Below are 17,550 nucleotides of genomic sequence, written 5' to 3'. Positions count from 1 at the left end.
TGGGTTATTACATAAATAGCTTATGGCCCTCTCCAAATTATTTCAGACTTGATTTCCCACAATTAAAACTTCCTTTTAAATGCTATTGAAATAACTTCTTGAATGCCAATGATAATATAATTAAGCTTTATAAAATCGTCTAGGTGTTTACTAAACCACCTGCATAGGTTATGTTTTTTTAAATTTCATTTTTTATAAAAACCTCTCTTATTTACCAGGTTGGGGGACTGAGGCAAAGAGAAGAGTAACTTGCCCCAGATCACACGGTTGGTTATTGGTAGCATCAGATTGGAGCCCTCCCTCTTAACTACTAAGTTCTCCTGCTCTAGGGCCATGGGTTGCGGTCGACGGGGCAGTCTGGAGCTATGCTTTTAAATAAATTCTCCAGGTTCCAATTAAACCTATAAAAACCTAACTTCAAGAGAAATCTTTGAAAAGAAAATACGGGAAAAGAAGAAAAGAAGCTACTGTAATTGAATACATTAGCTCAGATAACTACATACAAATGTGAAGAATGGTTTCATGGGGAGATGAGGACCCTTTTCATCTCCCTAAAGAAGATTCTTATTGAACAGCAAAGAAGATTGGCCAGGGGGGGAAATGTAGAGTTGTTTTTTAAAGATGAGCTTAGCATTCCTTCATGGAATTTGTGAAAACCAGGCAAGATAGTTTCTCTCCCAGGAAAGGTGTTCAGATGGAGGATGTTGACCCTGATAGTGTCTTCTAGTCGCTATGAAATCCTCCACCATCTCAACCTAATCACAAACGGACCTATTCTATGTGCTTTTACTTATTTGCTTATATATTATTGAAACAATTTATTTACTTATTTTACATGTAAGGGTACTATATGCAAGCATGTTTCTAGGTGCTTTATGTAAATTATTTACTGCTCAAAAATCTATGCTATAGGTGTTACTATCTGCTTTTTACAAAAGGGGAAACTGAGACTGACCTATGACCTTTGCTCTTTTATTATGTCATGGTTTACAAGGCTTGTATATCATGATATAGAGTTAAGTGTTCCAAATAGGGCCAAATATATATACATTTTTTACATAAAACTAGAATATACAATGTGATGAAGAGAAGACAACGTGAAGCTCAGAGTCAGATGATCTGTGTTGATTTGTGCTTTGCAACTTACTGGTTATTTGCATCTCTAAAGTTCTCTCATCTGCAAAATAAAGACAGTAAACACATTGTGGTGTATTCTAGGTTGACCAGCCATTCTGGTTTGTGGATTCTAAAGTTTCCCAGAGGTGAGGGATTTTAGTGCTAAAACCTGGAGAATCCCAGGCAGACCAGACACCCTACTTGCAGTGAACATCAACGTTGACAATAAATGTAAAAATAAGTGTCTAACCCTTTGCTCATGAAATATTAAAATTCTTCTTACGAACACTGGTGTCCACATGTAGACTGTCATGCTTACCGGGGCTAGGCACTTCTGCCAGCCACGATCACTTGACAGTGTTATAATTCTGATCTAACTGGGAGCAGAGAAAGTGTTTGGAGAGCTTCTGCACTCCCGTCCCTAGGGGCTGGGTGTGCAGGAAGAACCCGGTTTCCTCTAGGCACACTGTGATTTACTTTGCCTTCTATCCAATTCAATACATTTGAAGTGACAAGAGTATTTTAAATAGTCACAAGGACAGAGTTCAGAAGGTCACTGTTTGGCCCTGGCATCATTTTTCCAAACATGTCCACAGTGACAACACATGCTGATATAGTGACAAGGTGGAAAAACAAGTGCTTTTCCCTTTGTGTTCGCCCAATGATGAACCCAGCCCAGGAATCTTTGTATCACTTTGAACCAAGAGGGACAATATAGTCTACGGTTCAATTTAGCTATTCCTGTAAAAGTGATGCATTTTCATGAAACTCAATCCTTCATGTCCAGCATCTTGGACCCTCCAGAGACCTGCTGTCACTCATTCTGTCTGGGCCCCCAAGTGTTCCTGTGACCACAGTTCCCCTCAGTGCATTTTTATCCACCAAGGTGGAACAGTAGAGAATCCCCAAACTGGCTGTTTTCTGATCAGAGGAAGCTTTGAGGGCATCTGGGTGACAGAGAGAAAGGAAAAGCGATAGTTCTGTGTTTCAATTTAATTAGACAAATGCTTATTGACCATCCATTATTTGGAAAGATTAGCACTAAATGCTATCAAACTAAAAAATGAATAAAACATGCTGCCATCATGAATAGAAGGAAAGACAAGTGTGAATGTGATTAAATTAGCGAGCAGGCTGCGAGATATAGCAGATGAGAAGCACGTGGGATTCTGGAGAGAGAGACCACATCTCTGGGCAGGGAGGGAAAGGCAGGACAGACCTCCAACAGGGACAGGTGTCCCACACCTTGAATGATCCACAGGATTAAGGCTAAATGTTGAGGAAACAGCACTTGGTGGCGTGACAACTGTTCACAGAAAAGTTGCAGTTTTAACAAAATTTGTCAATACTGGGGTAGTAAGAAAAGGAGAAAATATGAATGGAAATTAGGCTGGAGTCAGAACGACAGGGCTCATTGAGTTTTGCCTTTATTCTAGTGACAGGGGAATGGTAACAGGATGTTGACATGGCCAGCCTTAGCTTTCAGGAAAGGAACCAGGAAAACCCAGGGGCATTAGAAAGAGAGGTGGCGTTGTGAGAAGATTGCAGAGTGTGAATAAAATCAGGGGAATGGTGATAAGAGCTTCCAAAGAGGTGTGGGTGGGGGGGAGATGGAGATGACACAGAGAAATCCTCTGGAAATCCAATCAATAAGCCATGCACATGTGTATAATATTACCATGCATCTGTGGCAATAATCTGAGGAGAGAAGAATGGGGAATGGATGGATGCATCCACTCAATAAACATATATAAAGTGTCTGTCTATGCTGTGCTAGACATGCCAAATGTAGACATCTAATGCTTGGTCTCCTCCTCCCTTAGGAAGGTAACCTTAGTTGGAACACAGTATATCCACTCCTATGTGATCACAGCTAAGACTGCAACAGACACTTAGACATGTGAGTAGATGAACATGGAGAGCTAGGAAGGGAAGAAAGGGCCCACCAAGAATATCCTAGAAACTTCCAAGTGTGCCATGGACGTAAAAGGTAGGACATTAAAAGGCCAGTGACCACCTGCTCTCTCTAAGATCGCCTCTCGCAACCTCTTTCTTCCTTGATAATTTTTAATAAGAACAATTAAGCTGTTTGTTTCAGAGAATAGACAGCCATTTAAATAATGTTTGCTTATTAGAATATGTGCTTCATCACATCTCATTCACCACTGCCAAAAGAAATAGCTGATGAATAAGTGAAGGCTTTATTACTCTTCTATCCAGTCCTTTCCCTTCTCAGAATCAATCTCTCTCTCTCTCTCTCTCTCTCTCTCTCTCTCTCTCTCACACACACACACACACACACACACACACACACACACACACACACACACAAACCACCCCTCACCCAACAGCTTTTTTTCCTAAAGGAAAAGGAAGATCAGTGGAGTAGGAGACAGAGAGGAGGCATCAGGTATATGAAAGCTTTGTTAATATGGGGCAGATGGCCAGCTCCTACTAATTTTTAAGTGAATGACTCTCCCCTTTTTCTCCACTATTACCACAGTTCTTTTTTCTCCTTTGTGTAAGAAAAGCACTCAGAAAAACATATGCGAGTGCTAAGACAGCTTGGCCAATGCTGGGTGATTAATTGTAGAGATCCTCGAACATCGGAATCGCTCAGGGTAAACAAGATTCAGAAGGAGGCACAATGCTCACCTGTTATACAGAATGACGATGACAGCGGCAATTAGGATAACAAACAGCGACAATAAAACTGCCCCTACAACCATCCAGAGGACATATTGGTTATCGTTTTTACCTAGGAGGAAAAAAAATATAGTAGAAATTAGGAATTCAGCCAAAGCCAGCAAAAAGGAAGATAGAAAAATGAGAAAAGATGCATCCATCATCATAGAGGCACAATTGAAAACACCCAACAAATCCAAGAGAAAGAAAAAAGAAAACAGGATGAGATAAGGGAAAAAGATAATTTTCCGTTCAGTCTCCTAAGTATTTTGGACTCCTGACAGATTTTGGCTAGTTCCTTGATCTCTAAGATTGGATTTGACACCTTAAGAATAAGGATAGAGTGTATGCCCGAGACAGATAACCCTTCATTTTAATGAGCTCCTGATCGCAAATGTAAAATCTTTTAAGAAAAAAAAAAAAAAACATCAAAATAGTATACAAATAAAGATTACTTAAATATGATGTATTAAGTACATTCAACACACAACAGTACTAGTATGTAACTTTGATGTTTATACGTAGAATTTTGTTTAAAAACTATTTTCTACTCAGTTGGGATTAATGGTAAAAAATAATCAGCAAAAAAATGTGTTATTCCAACTCACTGCTTCCATGGAAAGAACCACAGTCCAGGAATCTGAAATTCCCACCCTGATTCTTTCACTATCTAGTTTGAAAGATACAAACTAGAGAGAAAGGGGCGGGGGGGGGGGGCGAGAGAGAGAGAGAGAGAGAAAGAGAGAGAGAGAAGCATTAATGAGAGAGAATCATTGATCGGCTGCTTCCTGCATGCCCCCCACTAGGAATTGAGCCTGCAACCCAGGCATGTGCCCTTGACTGGAATTGAACTGTGACCTCCTGGTTCAAAGGTGGATGCTTAAACACTGAGCCACACCAGCCAGGCTCACTGTCTTGTTTTTTGACCTCCAGCAAATCCTTAACCTTCTCTGCATGCCTTTCTTCATCAGTCCACTATGACAGTGATGACACTTCTGATTAAATCACAGAATTATGGCGAGAATCGAATAAGACAATATCCAAGAGTAGTAAACTACTAGAGAGACATCACCTCTGCAATATGACCCCAGTGAGCTCAGAGCACGTTTCATCTGTAAACTGTCCTCCTACCCACAGCACACCTCACCCACTGCCACCCACAGAGCTCCCTCCCAGGAGAAGAATTCCACCCATTTGTGCTGTTGCTGGGAATGGGATGGAACTGGAACCCAGGGGCTGTCTTTATTGCCAGCTTTTTGGGGACAGCAAACATGCAAGATGGGTAAGTCAAGGCAGAGACAGCCCGACTTCCTGGCTCTGGAAATTAGAGCCCCCAGGCTGGCCCTGGATTCCTGGCTCCCTGGAATCCCACAGTAACTGGAGAAATCACCCTTTTCATGGGTTTTTAACAATCTGACAGATTACATCTTCCTTCCTAATTCACTACACTGTATTTAGCTGCGATTTTTTTCTTGTTAAGAGCTCTAAGTCAACACCTACTCATTCTTTTGCAAGTATTACTGCAAAGAGAACCTAAGTCAAATAATGAACACTACTTTTATACTTTAAATTCATTTAAACTATTAGGTGAATAAAAGTATATAAACTTGTCCAAATTTGATGGGGAGAGGAATTTATTCAGAGCAAAAACATGTTATTCCAACTACAAAAAGAACAATTAAACTTTCTCCCCATGAGATAAGAAATTAACCTTTTGAAGCTCTTGGCACATTATGAAAATAAACAAAATATCTGAAATTATTTTGCATTATAACCCAGGACTATAAAAGGACTTGCTATGCTGAAATAATTTGAATATAATATATGCTAAGGTTAAATCAAACAGGCAATCATAGCAAGAAAATAAGAGTTATTATCAATAAATTCATTGACAGTATTCTGGGAGAATTGTTTAACTACATTTTTAAATTGCTATTTAGATCGTTATTACAGTAAAAAATCTGGGTGAACTAGAGATCAGAATTTTTTATGTAAATACTAGGAGAAAGTATAAATAAGTCTCTGAATAAGAAATGACTTACCCATTTATAAAAATAAATAAATATACATGATTGAGCCAATCAAAATGAAAAATAACTGAAGGTCAAATTATTACAAATGAGACGTAAAGATAAATGTAATATTGGTAGGTTGTTTTATCATATCCTTGCTATTGAGAAAAAGGTACATAAGACAATATAAGAGGTATAAGTTATTAACAAAAAGCTCTTAAAGAGTAAGTTGGTATAAAAGGAAACCTGTGGTGAGATTGCACATCACAAGTTCTTTGAGAAGCAAAAACTGCTGCAACCTGCAACAATAAAGAAATTGGTCTCTGTGTCACATCCTTTTATGTTTGATTAATTGTTTTATTCCAAAGAAAAACTCAAAACTGTATAACATTTCTAACAGCAAAAAGAAAATCCTTGTTTCCCAAGAGTAGACAAACCAACAAGACTCTGCAGCTGGGGTTGTCAAACTTCATTTGCATCTCAATCACCTGGTTGCTGTGCCCCACCCTCAGAGTGTCTGACCCTTTAGGCCTGGGTGGCTCCCAGAATTCACAACTCTCCTGTGAAGTCTAAGATGCTGGTATGGGGCCACCCTGCATATCATGGCTATAGGCAATGGAATAATGTGTGTAAAGAATCCCAAGGAAATGAAAAACTGCTGACTATAGATAGAAAGTTAAGTAAAATTTCAAAACCAGAATTCACAATGGAACAGTTCTCAGTCAAGTATGGAACTTACTCGAGAAAAACAGCCTGCAAGGCAACAGCATGCCAAAATTTTAAAGTGATGGTCTTCAGGGAATAGAATTAAAAGCAATTGTTTCTTGAGGCTTTTTGGTATTTTCCAAACTGTCTAAATGATATATTGCTTTTATTAATCAGGGGGGAAATAGCTCAAAAATTTAAAGGCCTGCATGCTTAAAACAGAATAATCTGCCAAAATGTAGTGGTTATATTTAAAGTGCAGGCTGTAGAGAGCTACTTTGCAGAAGGGAACACAGAACCCTAAGAATTAAGTTGGTATTGTTTTTATTAAGCTCTAGATTAAATGACTGAAGTAGAAACCACTGAAAAGGATGGCCACTTATTTCACAATGCCCAATTATAGATACAAGTTTTCAATGCATTCTGTATCTTGAAATATGTCACCTCTTTCCACCTCTTCTGGTAATGTTTGACCTGCTGCAGTCAGATCTGTTCACTCATTCATCTTTTAATACATTGCATTTCAAGGCATGTGTACTGATTGGTTCAACAGGATTTCAAATCCATGTGTTTATGACTTAAGTGACGTTTTTATTTTGGGTTTTGTTGTTGTTGTTGTTATTAGGTCTGGGATATAACTCTCTTCTTTTGTTTATTTATTTACTTACTTACTTATTTTCCTTCAGTTTTATTTTGTGTTGGTTTCAGGTGTATAGCTTGGTGGTTAGACAATCATATATTTTACATGGTGTTCCCCTGATATTTCCAGTACCCCAGCTGGCACTGTAACTGGACAGCCAGTGGGTCTGGGCTGCCTGTCACCACTTGAGCCAATTAAGCAGAGACAGATATGAGCATTTATTCCAATAATGCCGGTAGATCATCCACAAAAAATCTGCTCTACCCCCCTCCCTCCCCATAAGCCAGCTGCTTATATTGGGTAGAAGGACAACAATTACATGCAATTAAGAATTACAGGCAAGGGGAAGTAGGCAAAGAATAATGGCTACAGGTTAGAGGCAATGCAGGCTGAGGAGGTCGCAGAGGGCGGTGCCTCTGGGCACCTCTGGGACCAGATTGCAGATAATAGGGGCTGAGGGTTGCAAAGGGTGGGTGCCTCCAGGATTAGACTGCTTCAGCCACAAGGTTGTTCTGGGGAAAGGAGGATGGACTGCATTTAGATGATAGCTCCCATGTCCCAGGCATACAACTCGCAGCCAGGTTAGAATGTGCTTTCTCTAATCAGAACAGTCACAATTGATTAAATCACTTGCCATTGGTGATTAGTTCATCCCCAGCCCCTTTCCCCTCAGGGATTGGGCTCAAAGTTCCAAACCTCTAACCAGAGGGTCCCTCCTCAGGCAACCAGCCCTGTCCTGCAGCTACTAGGGGCCTTCAGCCACCAGTCCTTCATTAACATAAAAAAGTCACTACTCTCTGGAGACCAAGGGTCTCCGAAGCCTTTGTGACAGGAACTGGGGACTAAGACCAAATGTTATAGAAAAAGAGGCTCCTCATAGTCCCCCTCCCCCATTCCACGGGAAATGGCAAGGGTTGGCTCTATGTGAAAGGAGCAAAAGACCAAACAGCTATTTCCTTATTGAAGGAGCTCACATTGTTTTGAAAGGTCCTGGCTGATTTAAAAACATCCATGGAACAAGTATTTTCCCATAAGAAATAAGGAGAACAGTGTGGGGGGCAGGTAGGATTCAGTAACACTGCAGGAGACTGGGCCATTGCGAGCATCCCAGCCTCCAGCCAGTCCTGCCTTTCCCCATTTCCAGCCCTTCCTCTGCCTTCATGTGAGCCATCAGGACGTAGAACCTCGTGTTGCAATCAGGCAGCTCGCTGGGCACAGTATGGCTAAAAACACAAACGTACAAAAGAAAAGCAAACAGCACTGGATGCTTTAGGGAGTTAATTGACAGTCCTAACATTCACTATTTCCTAACTTCCCCTAATAGATCTTTGGTTGAGAAACATCGGCCTGAAAGCCTCCCTCTTAAAGAAAGAAGAATGCTTGTCTATTCTCAGCAGTCACTATTTTGCTGATGTTTCCCCCCCACTTTCTTCCCAATGATGTGTTGATTCATAGGAGGCCAAAAGTGTCGTGAACCATACGGCCATTATTTTCCCTCCCATCGAAGAGGGTAAATACAGTTAAAACAAATTGTCAGTGAGATATCACTGGTATAAATGAACAATTCACTCCAGGGCTGCAACCCTCCAATGACAAGTATTTATGGCTAAGTCATAAACCCTTAGCAAGGCCCATGATAGAAATGCTGCCAGGTCTTCCCTCAGGGCCAGGTGGACAGCAATGGGCAGTAAAGTTATTGCTTACCCTGAATTAGAGTTTGGGGTGGGTTAGTGAGTGAGGAAACAGTGGGGTCAGGTTAGTGAGTGAAGTCACTCAGGACCTAACTATCTGAACTGAAAAGCATACTGGGAAAAACTCACAGAGCCTAACCCTCTAGGCAGCCTGGGTGGGTCATAGGGGGTATCAGTTAGAGTTATTCTTACTTTTTGACCTCATTAAAAAGAAGCAGAAAGACTGGATTTATTTCTGTGTACAGATGGAATATGCAGTGTGTGACTTCCCACAGGGTAAGGATATGTGAGCAAGACAGCCTCAGGATTACCTGGTCTACTGCAATTTTTTACTTACTACACATATAATGCAAATATCCAACCTCTGGGCCACCTTTGACATCGATTTGATGAAAAAACAGAGATTGAGGAGAGATGTCCTGGGGCCCAGACCTGTCTTCTAATTCTAATTCTTTCCCCCTGGAATATCCCTTGTTCTCCCAAATGCCTTTTCTTTCTTCCTTTTTTTTTTTTTTTTTTTTTTCAATTGCAAAGTGGTGATTAAGTCAACCCTGAAAGTGGAAATGGGGCTTAGGTAAAACAGATAGAGGTGCTTTATATATTTAAGCAACAACTGATATATAAATTGTGAATAGTCTACTTATATTTCGTATCTATACATTCAAAGTTAGGGGTAAATAAATAACTCATTTCTATTCTTTTTGTGTTGGAGTTCCATGCTGAACAATTAGTCATGAGTGACAGAGGAATCTTGCTCCTGAGGGCATGCCCACCTTCATGGGGAAGAGCAGAGGGCATGTTGGTAAAAACTTGTGAAACAAGTGTAAGTTTGGAGGACCACTGGAAAGAACAGTAGCCTGAAGCCGGCTGAACTTGCCTGTGGGCCTGAACTATTTTAGCAAGTGGATATTACTGTGGTAATATTATTCCAAAGGTCAACTTTCTTTGTACCAGTCGATTTTATACTCTTTGTATTTCAGAAATCTTCCCATGTTGTATAGCAAGAAAGTCCTAGGAGGTAAATTATTTTCAGACAATTAAAGGACCATGACATCCACCTCTAATACTTCTTCTGCACGAATAGCAACTACCCGCGCTCAAAATAAAAGTATTGTCGGATTTTAGCTGAGAAACATAGGCACTGACAGTCTGAATGATTGTCCTGTAGCAAGCCAACGAGGGGAGCGAGCTTCTAGGCCCATGTACAGATTTTGCTACAGTGGGTTTGCCTCTCTCGATGGTAAATGACTTACGCACTTAAAAATTTTACAGCAGTTGGGAAACATAGTCTAAGATTGGCTGTAACATTTATCTAGTCAATCTAGCTACATTTTCTGGTGTCATTACCTGTGTGACGCCCTACTATGGGCCAAGGTTCTCTACAGTGACTGTTGAGCGAATGGCTAGGGTTACCTAAGTCAGCATATGTGGCACAGGGATGGTGACATTCTTTGACTTGGTACACTTGTCGAGAAAGTTTTCAAGATTGACTCCACCATATTAGACACCTCACCTTTGCCACCCAAATATTTCTGTCTGGCTATAATTCTTGAGCACGTACCTCAATTTTCATAAAACCCGATTATTTAAAGGAGACTATATTCATGCATAGTAAGTCAGAATGTCAAGACTGCATGCACACTGCTCACCTTCTCAGAGAGAGTGAGTGTGGCAGACCCAAGCCTGGCCCTGGACTAGTGGGTGAGAACTGGGATTTGGGGGCATCCCAACTTTCCCTAACTGTTAAGGAAAACACCTGCTTGTCTCCTGGGGATCTGTCAGTCCTTCTGACTCGGCCCCACGCGCCTTTCCTGATTTGCTTGGTTTCTCTGCTGTAACAGATCAAAGCCATCCTTTTGGAATGTCATCATTAGGAAGAGAGGCCCCCTCTCCCAATTCTTCGGGAGGACAGGAGCCTTGCTCCAAGGGGCAAAACCACCTCCTAGAGGAAAGACTAAGAAGCTCGTTTTAGGATGACCTCAGTGACAAATGGGGCCATCAAGTCCTCTACTTGAGGACCGTGACAACGTGGGTGTCATGGGTTGTAGCTGCTGGGCTCTACAAAAAGGGAGATTCTTTCTGTCTTTACAGTCTCTTAGCAGATTGCCTGTGACGCACTCCTCAATTCTGGTTGAGTGCTTATTCAATAATGAAATAGTGTTCTTTCTTTTCTACCTTTGTGGAGCTATTTTCTGGGTAGGGAGGAGATTTGGGTTCTAATTATAACTCCCTAGCACAGTGTTATCCTTACTGTTGTCTTACCAGGCATGACTCTCCATTAGAGTGCCTGCGTTACGTTTATGCACAAGGCTATAATGGGAAATGTTTCAAATGCTCTACTGAAATCCGGATAAACATTTCCCCATGCAACAAAATACAGTAGGCATACCATGTCATTTAAATATTGTATGTATTTAGTTGCAAAGGCCCATAAATGTGAGAGAATATAACTATTCTGAATACTTTAACATGGAAAATAATTTTTGTTTTCTCTTGTCCCTATGAGTGGAGGAATGCTTACCACATACCTAATTGACTAATATGCTCCCTGCCCCTCCTAGCAAATGTAACAGACATCTGAATTCATGCATGTATGGGCACACAACTTAAAAGAGTTAAGCATTTATCTCAGTGCTCTATATAAGACAAAAAACCCAAGCATATTAACATCAGGACAATAATCATACCCTGCAAACCTATCTTTCTATATTTGCAAATGTGTCTCCTTGTGGCCTTGATTTTGGGGGTCATTTGCACAACCATTGTGTCCTTGAGCTTCTTTGAAGACAGACAATATCCCAGCCTTTGTTAGTGCAATCTTCTCATTGCAGTATACATTCTTCATTTGCCCATGTCCATCATTGTGATGATAAGGATTCTCATTTCACTCACTACTCACCCTAGCTAAAGCCGTTCCTCACACCCCACCAATCAGATCAAGAGCCATCACCATGTCAACCTATATCTGTGAAAGGAGGAATCTCTTCCTGTGGGCTCATCCAATGAAATGCCACTCTTCTATTCAAATAACTATAAACATCACAGTGACATTGAGTTCCAGCAAAAGTAAAATATATTGAGTTAATTCTGGAAATAAACTTTATTGTGGCCAAAGAGGCTGCAAAATATTTATTTTATAAAAGCTACCCAAAAATATTTCTCAGTTTAATAAATGCCCTTTAAGAATCTCTGAATCATTTCAGTGTAAATTACTTGATGATACAATTTAGGGTCCAAAGATATGTCTCTACAAATGATAAATGTTCACTATTCATTTCCTGTTCTTTTCAAAACAGCCATCTGCAAATCTACTAGGTCACCCTTGAATATTCTGCAGGAGTCAGGTCAGTACATGATAGAAATACTTCAGTTGAAGTTGAAAGTCGTTGACTAATTGAACTGTGATACTGAAAATTAGAATTGCCATGAAGAATGGAACACCATTAATCTTATATGAAGAGCTAAGTTTTTTAAATTCTAAGTTGTTTCCTATTTGCCTTGGGGAAAATTTCACACCATCCTCTATGCTCAGTTCTTAATAAGGCTCTGAGAGACAACCGCAAGCTGTTAATAGTTTTCAGATGCTTTAAAATGAGAAATCCACCCATGACAGTCTAAATGGCTGTTTTGTGGCTGGAATCATTAGGCAAGTCTCTGGAATAAGTATGGCCATGGATTTTCAGTGGGAAGAAAGTCAGTGCATGGATCTGAATTTGAATGTCTACCTGTGCTCTAAGCTCCTGGAGAGAAGAAAACTTCATGAAAATTGTTTGAAATTGACGCTGTGGATAAAGACCAACTTGAAGAAAATCCTTTCCCAGGATTAGCTGCTTTCTAATACCACCCACTTACACTCTATTGTGATGTTCTCTTCGAATCTGCTGTAGGCACCTGACACACCAACGCACTCAGCAATGTTCCTTCTGCAACAGCATCGCCCACTCAGCATGACCTCTTTCAACGTTTCTTTCTCTCTGACATTAACTTTCTATTACTCAGTTCAACATCTTCTTTATCTATACAAACACAGTATGCATAAAGAAATGACTGCGAGATCAGGAGAGATGAGTAAATTAATATTCAGGGCAGTGTCTCCTGAAAGAACAGATTTGAGCAGAGCCAACAACATAATAGACCATGATTGAGTAATCAGCTCGCTTGTGATGATGGAAACTATCTGTTTCATCTGGATACCCAGTTGTTGCCTGGAATCTTAAAAACATCACTACATTGGCCGGACAATCGTGGTTGATCTGTTTCATTGGAGGCTGTCTGAACTGGTGGGAGGTGCAGGCCGTGCTCTGGGACTCTGGTCTGTGGTTCTGTCATATGAACTAACCATCATGCACATTATGTTCTATGTATGTGAAGATAATGAGAGGCCGAGGTCCATCACACTGTGCCAGGGAAATGAGCACATCTGGCAGCCCCATGCACACCAGCTCATACAACCTCCATGCCTACAATGTTCACATCCTATCTAATAAAAGAATAATATGCAAATTGACCATCACTCCAACACACAAGATGGCTGCCCTCATGTGGACACAAGATGGCCACCACAAGATGGCCAGCAGGGAAGGGCAGTTGGGGGGGACCCAGGCCTGCAGGGGAGAGCAGTTGAGGGGGGGACCAGGCCTGCAGGGGAGGGCAGTTGGGGGTGACCAGGCCTTCAGGGGAGGGCAGTTAGGGGTGACCAGGTCAGCAGGGGAGGTCAGTTAGGGGCAATCAGGCTGGCAGGGGAGTGGTTAGGGGGTGATCAGGCTGGCAGGCAGAAGCAGTTAGGGGCAATCAGGAAGGCAGGCAGGTGAACAATTGGGAGCCAGCAGTCCTGAATTGTGAGAGGGATGTCCCAGATTGGAGAGGGTGCAGGCTGGGCTGAGGGACCACCCCCCCCCCCCATGCACGAATTTCATGCACCAGGCCTCTAGTCTATTATAAATTCCCAGGAGTGGAACAGAACATTCTGGATTAATGAACTCTAGACCTCGTGGAAGCAATCTATGGGAAGGTTCTCTTGACTCTGGCCCCATGTTTTTCTACTGAACACTTATGCTACCTTCCTTTATAAACCTCATTCTCCAGACCAGGGAGACCAGCAATTATGCACCATTTACAGAAAATATGGTAAAGAAGAAAAATAAAATTAAAAAAGGAAATAGACTTTTTTGAAAGATATAAATGCAAACAAAGTTCATGAAAATTTCTTCTCAAGCAATGCAATTAACTTGAGATTCAGGTATCTTTGATCAGTAATCACTAAACAGCAAATGTCCAGTATTGATGAAGAAAATATAGACTTAATCTAGCTAGAAAACTTGAACACAAAATGGACATAGTTTCTACTAGAATACATACAAATATTAACATAGAAGGAATCAGCCAAGAACATGCATTAATACAAATTCTGGAAAGATCTGACAACTTTAAGCAGAGATGCCAAAATCTGATACCTCAAATAATTTCTAATATAAGAATCTGGACTGCTGCAAATAGATGCAGTGACTCAAGCACATAAATTTCCAAGTTATAAGTGTTTGAGAAATTCAAGATGCATAATGGTGCAATGACTGGGGAGCAGTGTGGGCCAGTGTGGAAAATCTTGAAGGTGGTGAGATCTGATGGAAACACTAAAGGAAAGAAGGTAAATGTGTTAAAAGTTGGTAGATTGGTTAAGAAAAGGAGAAAATAGAAGAGTGTGAGTGACTGTCCAGGTGGTGGCAAGCACAGCTGACATTTCTATCAGACCAACTTCTCTCTCCCCTCTGTGCCCACCAAAGGTGGGTATGAGGCCCATGGCCCACCAGCAAAACTGTTCAAAGCTTGAGTCTGCATCAGCCCAGAAAGGGGCACCTTTTCTTAACTTGTCTGCCTGGGGGAGGTGTCATTTGAAATTTGTCTACCTGAGTGGGCTCCTTTGTAGCCTGGTTTGAGAGCACCATCATTCATGTGCTATTGAACTCTTAGCTCATTTCCTCTGCCTTGAATTTCACTTTTTAATTCTATACACAGTAACTATTTGACTTACACTTCCTTGAATATTATTTTGCCATCTTTGGTCAAGAATTGATAGTGGCCAAAAACAAACAAAAAAGAATTGATAGTGGCTTTCATTGCTCTTAATGAGATCCAGAATTTCAACAAGGTATCACTTAATTGTGCCTACCACCTTCTATGTTAACCCGTAACTCAGAATCTTTGTACCCACCTAGCCAGTCACCCACACACAATTTCCTCGTCCTCTCATGCTTACTTCCTGTTACTCCCTGTCCCCTGTTTTGTCTCTTTTCTCTGCTCTGATCATCAATGTCTCATCTGAAACCCAATGGTTCAGCTAAGTGGCCTCGTTGGTGGAAGATTGGAGAAGGACCTGAGTAACTATACTGCTCAGCAGTGGCCAATTGAAATTTGTTCAAAATAGTCTCCTCCAGAAACTTCCTGAGAGAGCTGCTTTCATTTCTTTGATCCTCTTCCTTTTCATAATCAATAAGTACAGTTAAAACAATAGTAGTTTGAACATCATTTAGCTAATATTAAAAGACTTCAAAAATTCCTTTGGTGGAAACTAAACTACTTTTCTCATGACTAATGAAATTTCAAAGAATATTAAGGGCAGAGAATAATTTGGGTCACTGTTGTATGCACACATTTTCCCCTGATCTTTGCCCCTGTGGTCTAGACAAATTTCAAATGCAGAAGTGTCAGTCTGGAACTATTTCCTACTTCTTAGATCCTGAGAGCCAAGAACAGGAGACACGTATTTCTTTTAATTTAACAAAGAAAATCCATAGTAAATTCTGGTTTAACTCATGCTTCTGCCACTTTCTCTCTCTTCAAAATAAATCAAGGCCTGGCTATATAACATATAGGTTGACATTGTGTCATCTCTTGGGTGACCTATGATTACATGGTACTTGTCGGAATATGAACACAGGCAGACAGATGTCAGGGAAGAGCCTCTGTGTGTGTGTGGAATATGAGTCCTGCTATAAAGAAGTGGATGGAGGTAACAAAGGATGCAGAGCAGTTTATTAAAAATTGTGTCACAATCACCTTTCCCTTGACAGTTGAGATAAATTAAATCTGCTCTACATCTTACACCTGTCTCTCTGCTTTTAGCTCTACATTGATTTTTTACTAAACAGCCTCAAGCTTTGAAACAATCAAATCGCACCAGAGAAAATACATGCGCTCTAGTTTTGCTTTCCATCTGATTTTTAATATTCAATGCATACTTATGATCATTTTAAAAGAGAATTAGACCAAAGCATACAGTCAACAGCTGTCATCTTCTGTCAATGATAACTCTTAACTAATAGGCCCCATTGACATTCTTTCAACCTGCCCCTGAATCTCAGAAAGCCATTCTGTAGGTTTTCAAAACAAATGGACACTAACAATGCTGCCCATTTTGTTCAGTTGCTTTCATATTCAACAGTGTTTACAGCTTCTGTACAAAGAAAAAAAATCATTTTGTGCAAGAAACTTAGTCATGTTTTGACAAGAGAAAGATTTTTTTTAATTAGTAAAAGTTAAATAACTATACCTCCTAAATATCTATTACCCTCATTTTCTCCATGATTTAAGATGTTTATAATCACTTCTTCAACATATAATGTACAAGGTCTTATTTCATAGGTGTTTGAAAATGGTTCTTTATGACATTTTTCTGAATAGATCATTTTCTTGCCTTGGTCCTGAAAGGTGATTAGTGACTATGCTCAGTCTTTCTTTTATGTGGCCAGGTTTAAAAAACACTTCTGTAGTGCAAGGTTATTTTTAGGTAAGAAATAGTGTCTATATGTGTCTAAAGGAATGGAGTCAACATTTAAAGTGAAGAATCTCAGTTAATTTTTTCTTCCATATGGTTCATCAACCTTGTTTTGAATCAAGTTCTAAAAAGAATGTACATCCCACAACTCCCCACCCCACCCCAACCCCTGTCATTAAGAGGAGCAAAGGCGGCTTGATGTGATCCAAGGTGACTCTGTAGACCAGGAGTGGGGAACCTTTTTTCTGCCAAGGGCCATTTGAATATTTATAACATCATTCGCAGACCATACAAAATCATCAACTTAAAAATTAGCCTGCTATATTTGGTCAAACATTTAATTAACTCACCCCTAATGCCTTGGCAGGGCCAGACCAAATGATTTCGCCGGCCTTATACATGGCCCACAGGCCAGACGTTCCCCAACCCTGCTGTAGACAGAGGGCTGCCCTCTGACAAATGTCCTGCTTAGCACAAACAGGCCATTGTGTATACAAAACCTTTTCATCTTCCTTCCCAGGGCAGGAAGAAACAGCAGGTTGCAGCATAAACTGTCCATAAAGGGACAGCCAAATCCTAAGAAGCCATGGCTTTAAAAGTCTACACACAAGCAAGGCACATGGGCTTCCTGGAAGCTGATGACAGCAAAGAAGAAAGATGGCTGGCTGGAAGGAAGAAAGGAAAGAAAGGAGGGAGGGAGGAAGGGAGAAAGAATAAAGTAGAGTTCTGTCACCAATAAAAATAAATTACTTTCTCTAACATGTCCCTCTGCAGTGAGAAAATGTGCCCAGAGGACGAATCAGGAAAGCCTGGGATGGCCTTTCTCACACTCAGTTGTAACCCAGGCCTCTACACAGACTTCTAGAGAGTCTGGTCTCTCCGTGTTTGCACTTCAGCAAGCAAAAAATCATTTTTTCTTACTGTTCCATG

The 17,550-nt window shown here is 40.7% G+C and overlaps 1 protein-coding gene across 1 annotated transcript in view; it reads right to left on the bottom strand.

Moving 5' to 3' along the window:
• Positions 1 to 17,550, bottom strand: part of CD226 (CD226 molecule) — a gene marked incomplete at both ends in the record, with an annotated part of 47,597 nt that overhangs the window by 4,933 nt on the left and 25,114 nt on the right. Inside the window, one exon of the mRNA XM_080683793.1 lies at positions 3,772 to 3,874. Coding sequence (XP_080539919.1) covers positions 3,772 to 3,874 — 103 coding nt within the window. The remainder of the gene's footprint in view (positions 1 to 3,771; positions 3,875 to 17,550) is intronic.

This window comes from Plecotus auritus (assembly GCF_963455305.1).
Source record: "Plecotus auritus genome assembly, chromosome: 8".
NCBI classification, from domain to species: domain Eukaryota; kingdom Metazoa; phylum Chordata; class Mammalia; order Chiroptera; family Vespertilionidae; genus Plecotus; species Plecotus auritus.
Note: the sequence above shows the minus strand (reverse complement) of the source record. Positions and strands in the feature narration are given on the sequence as shown.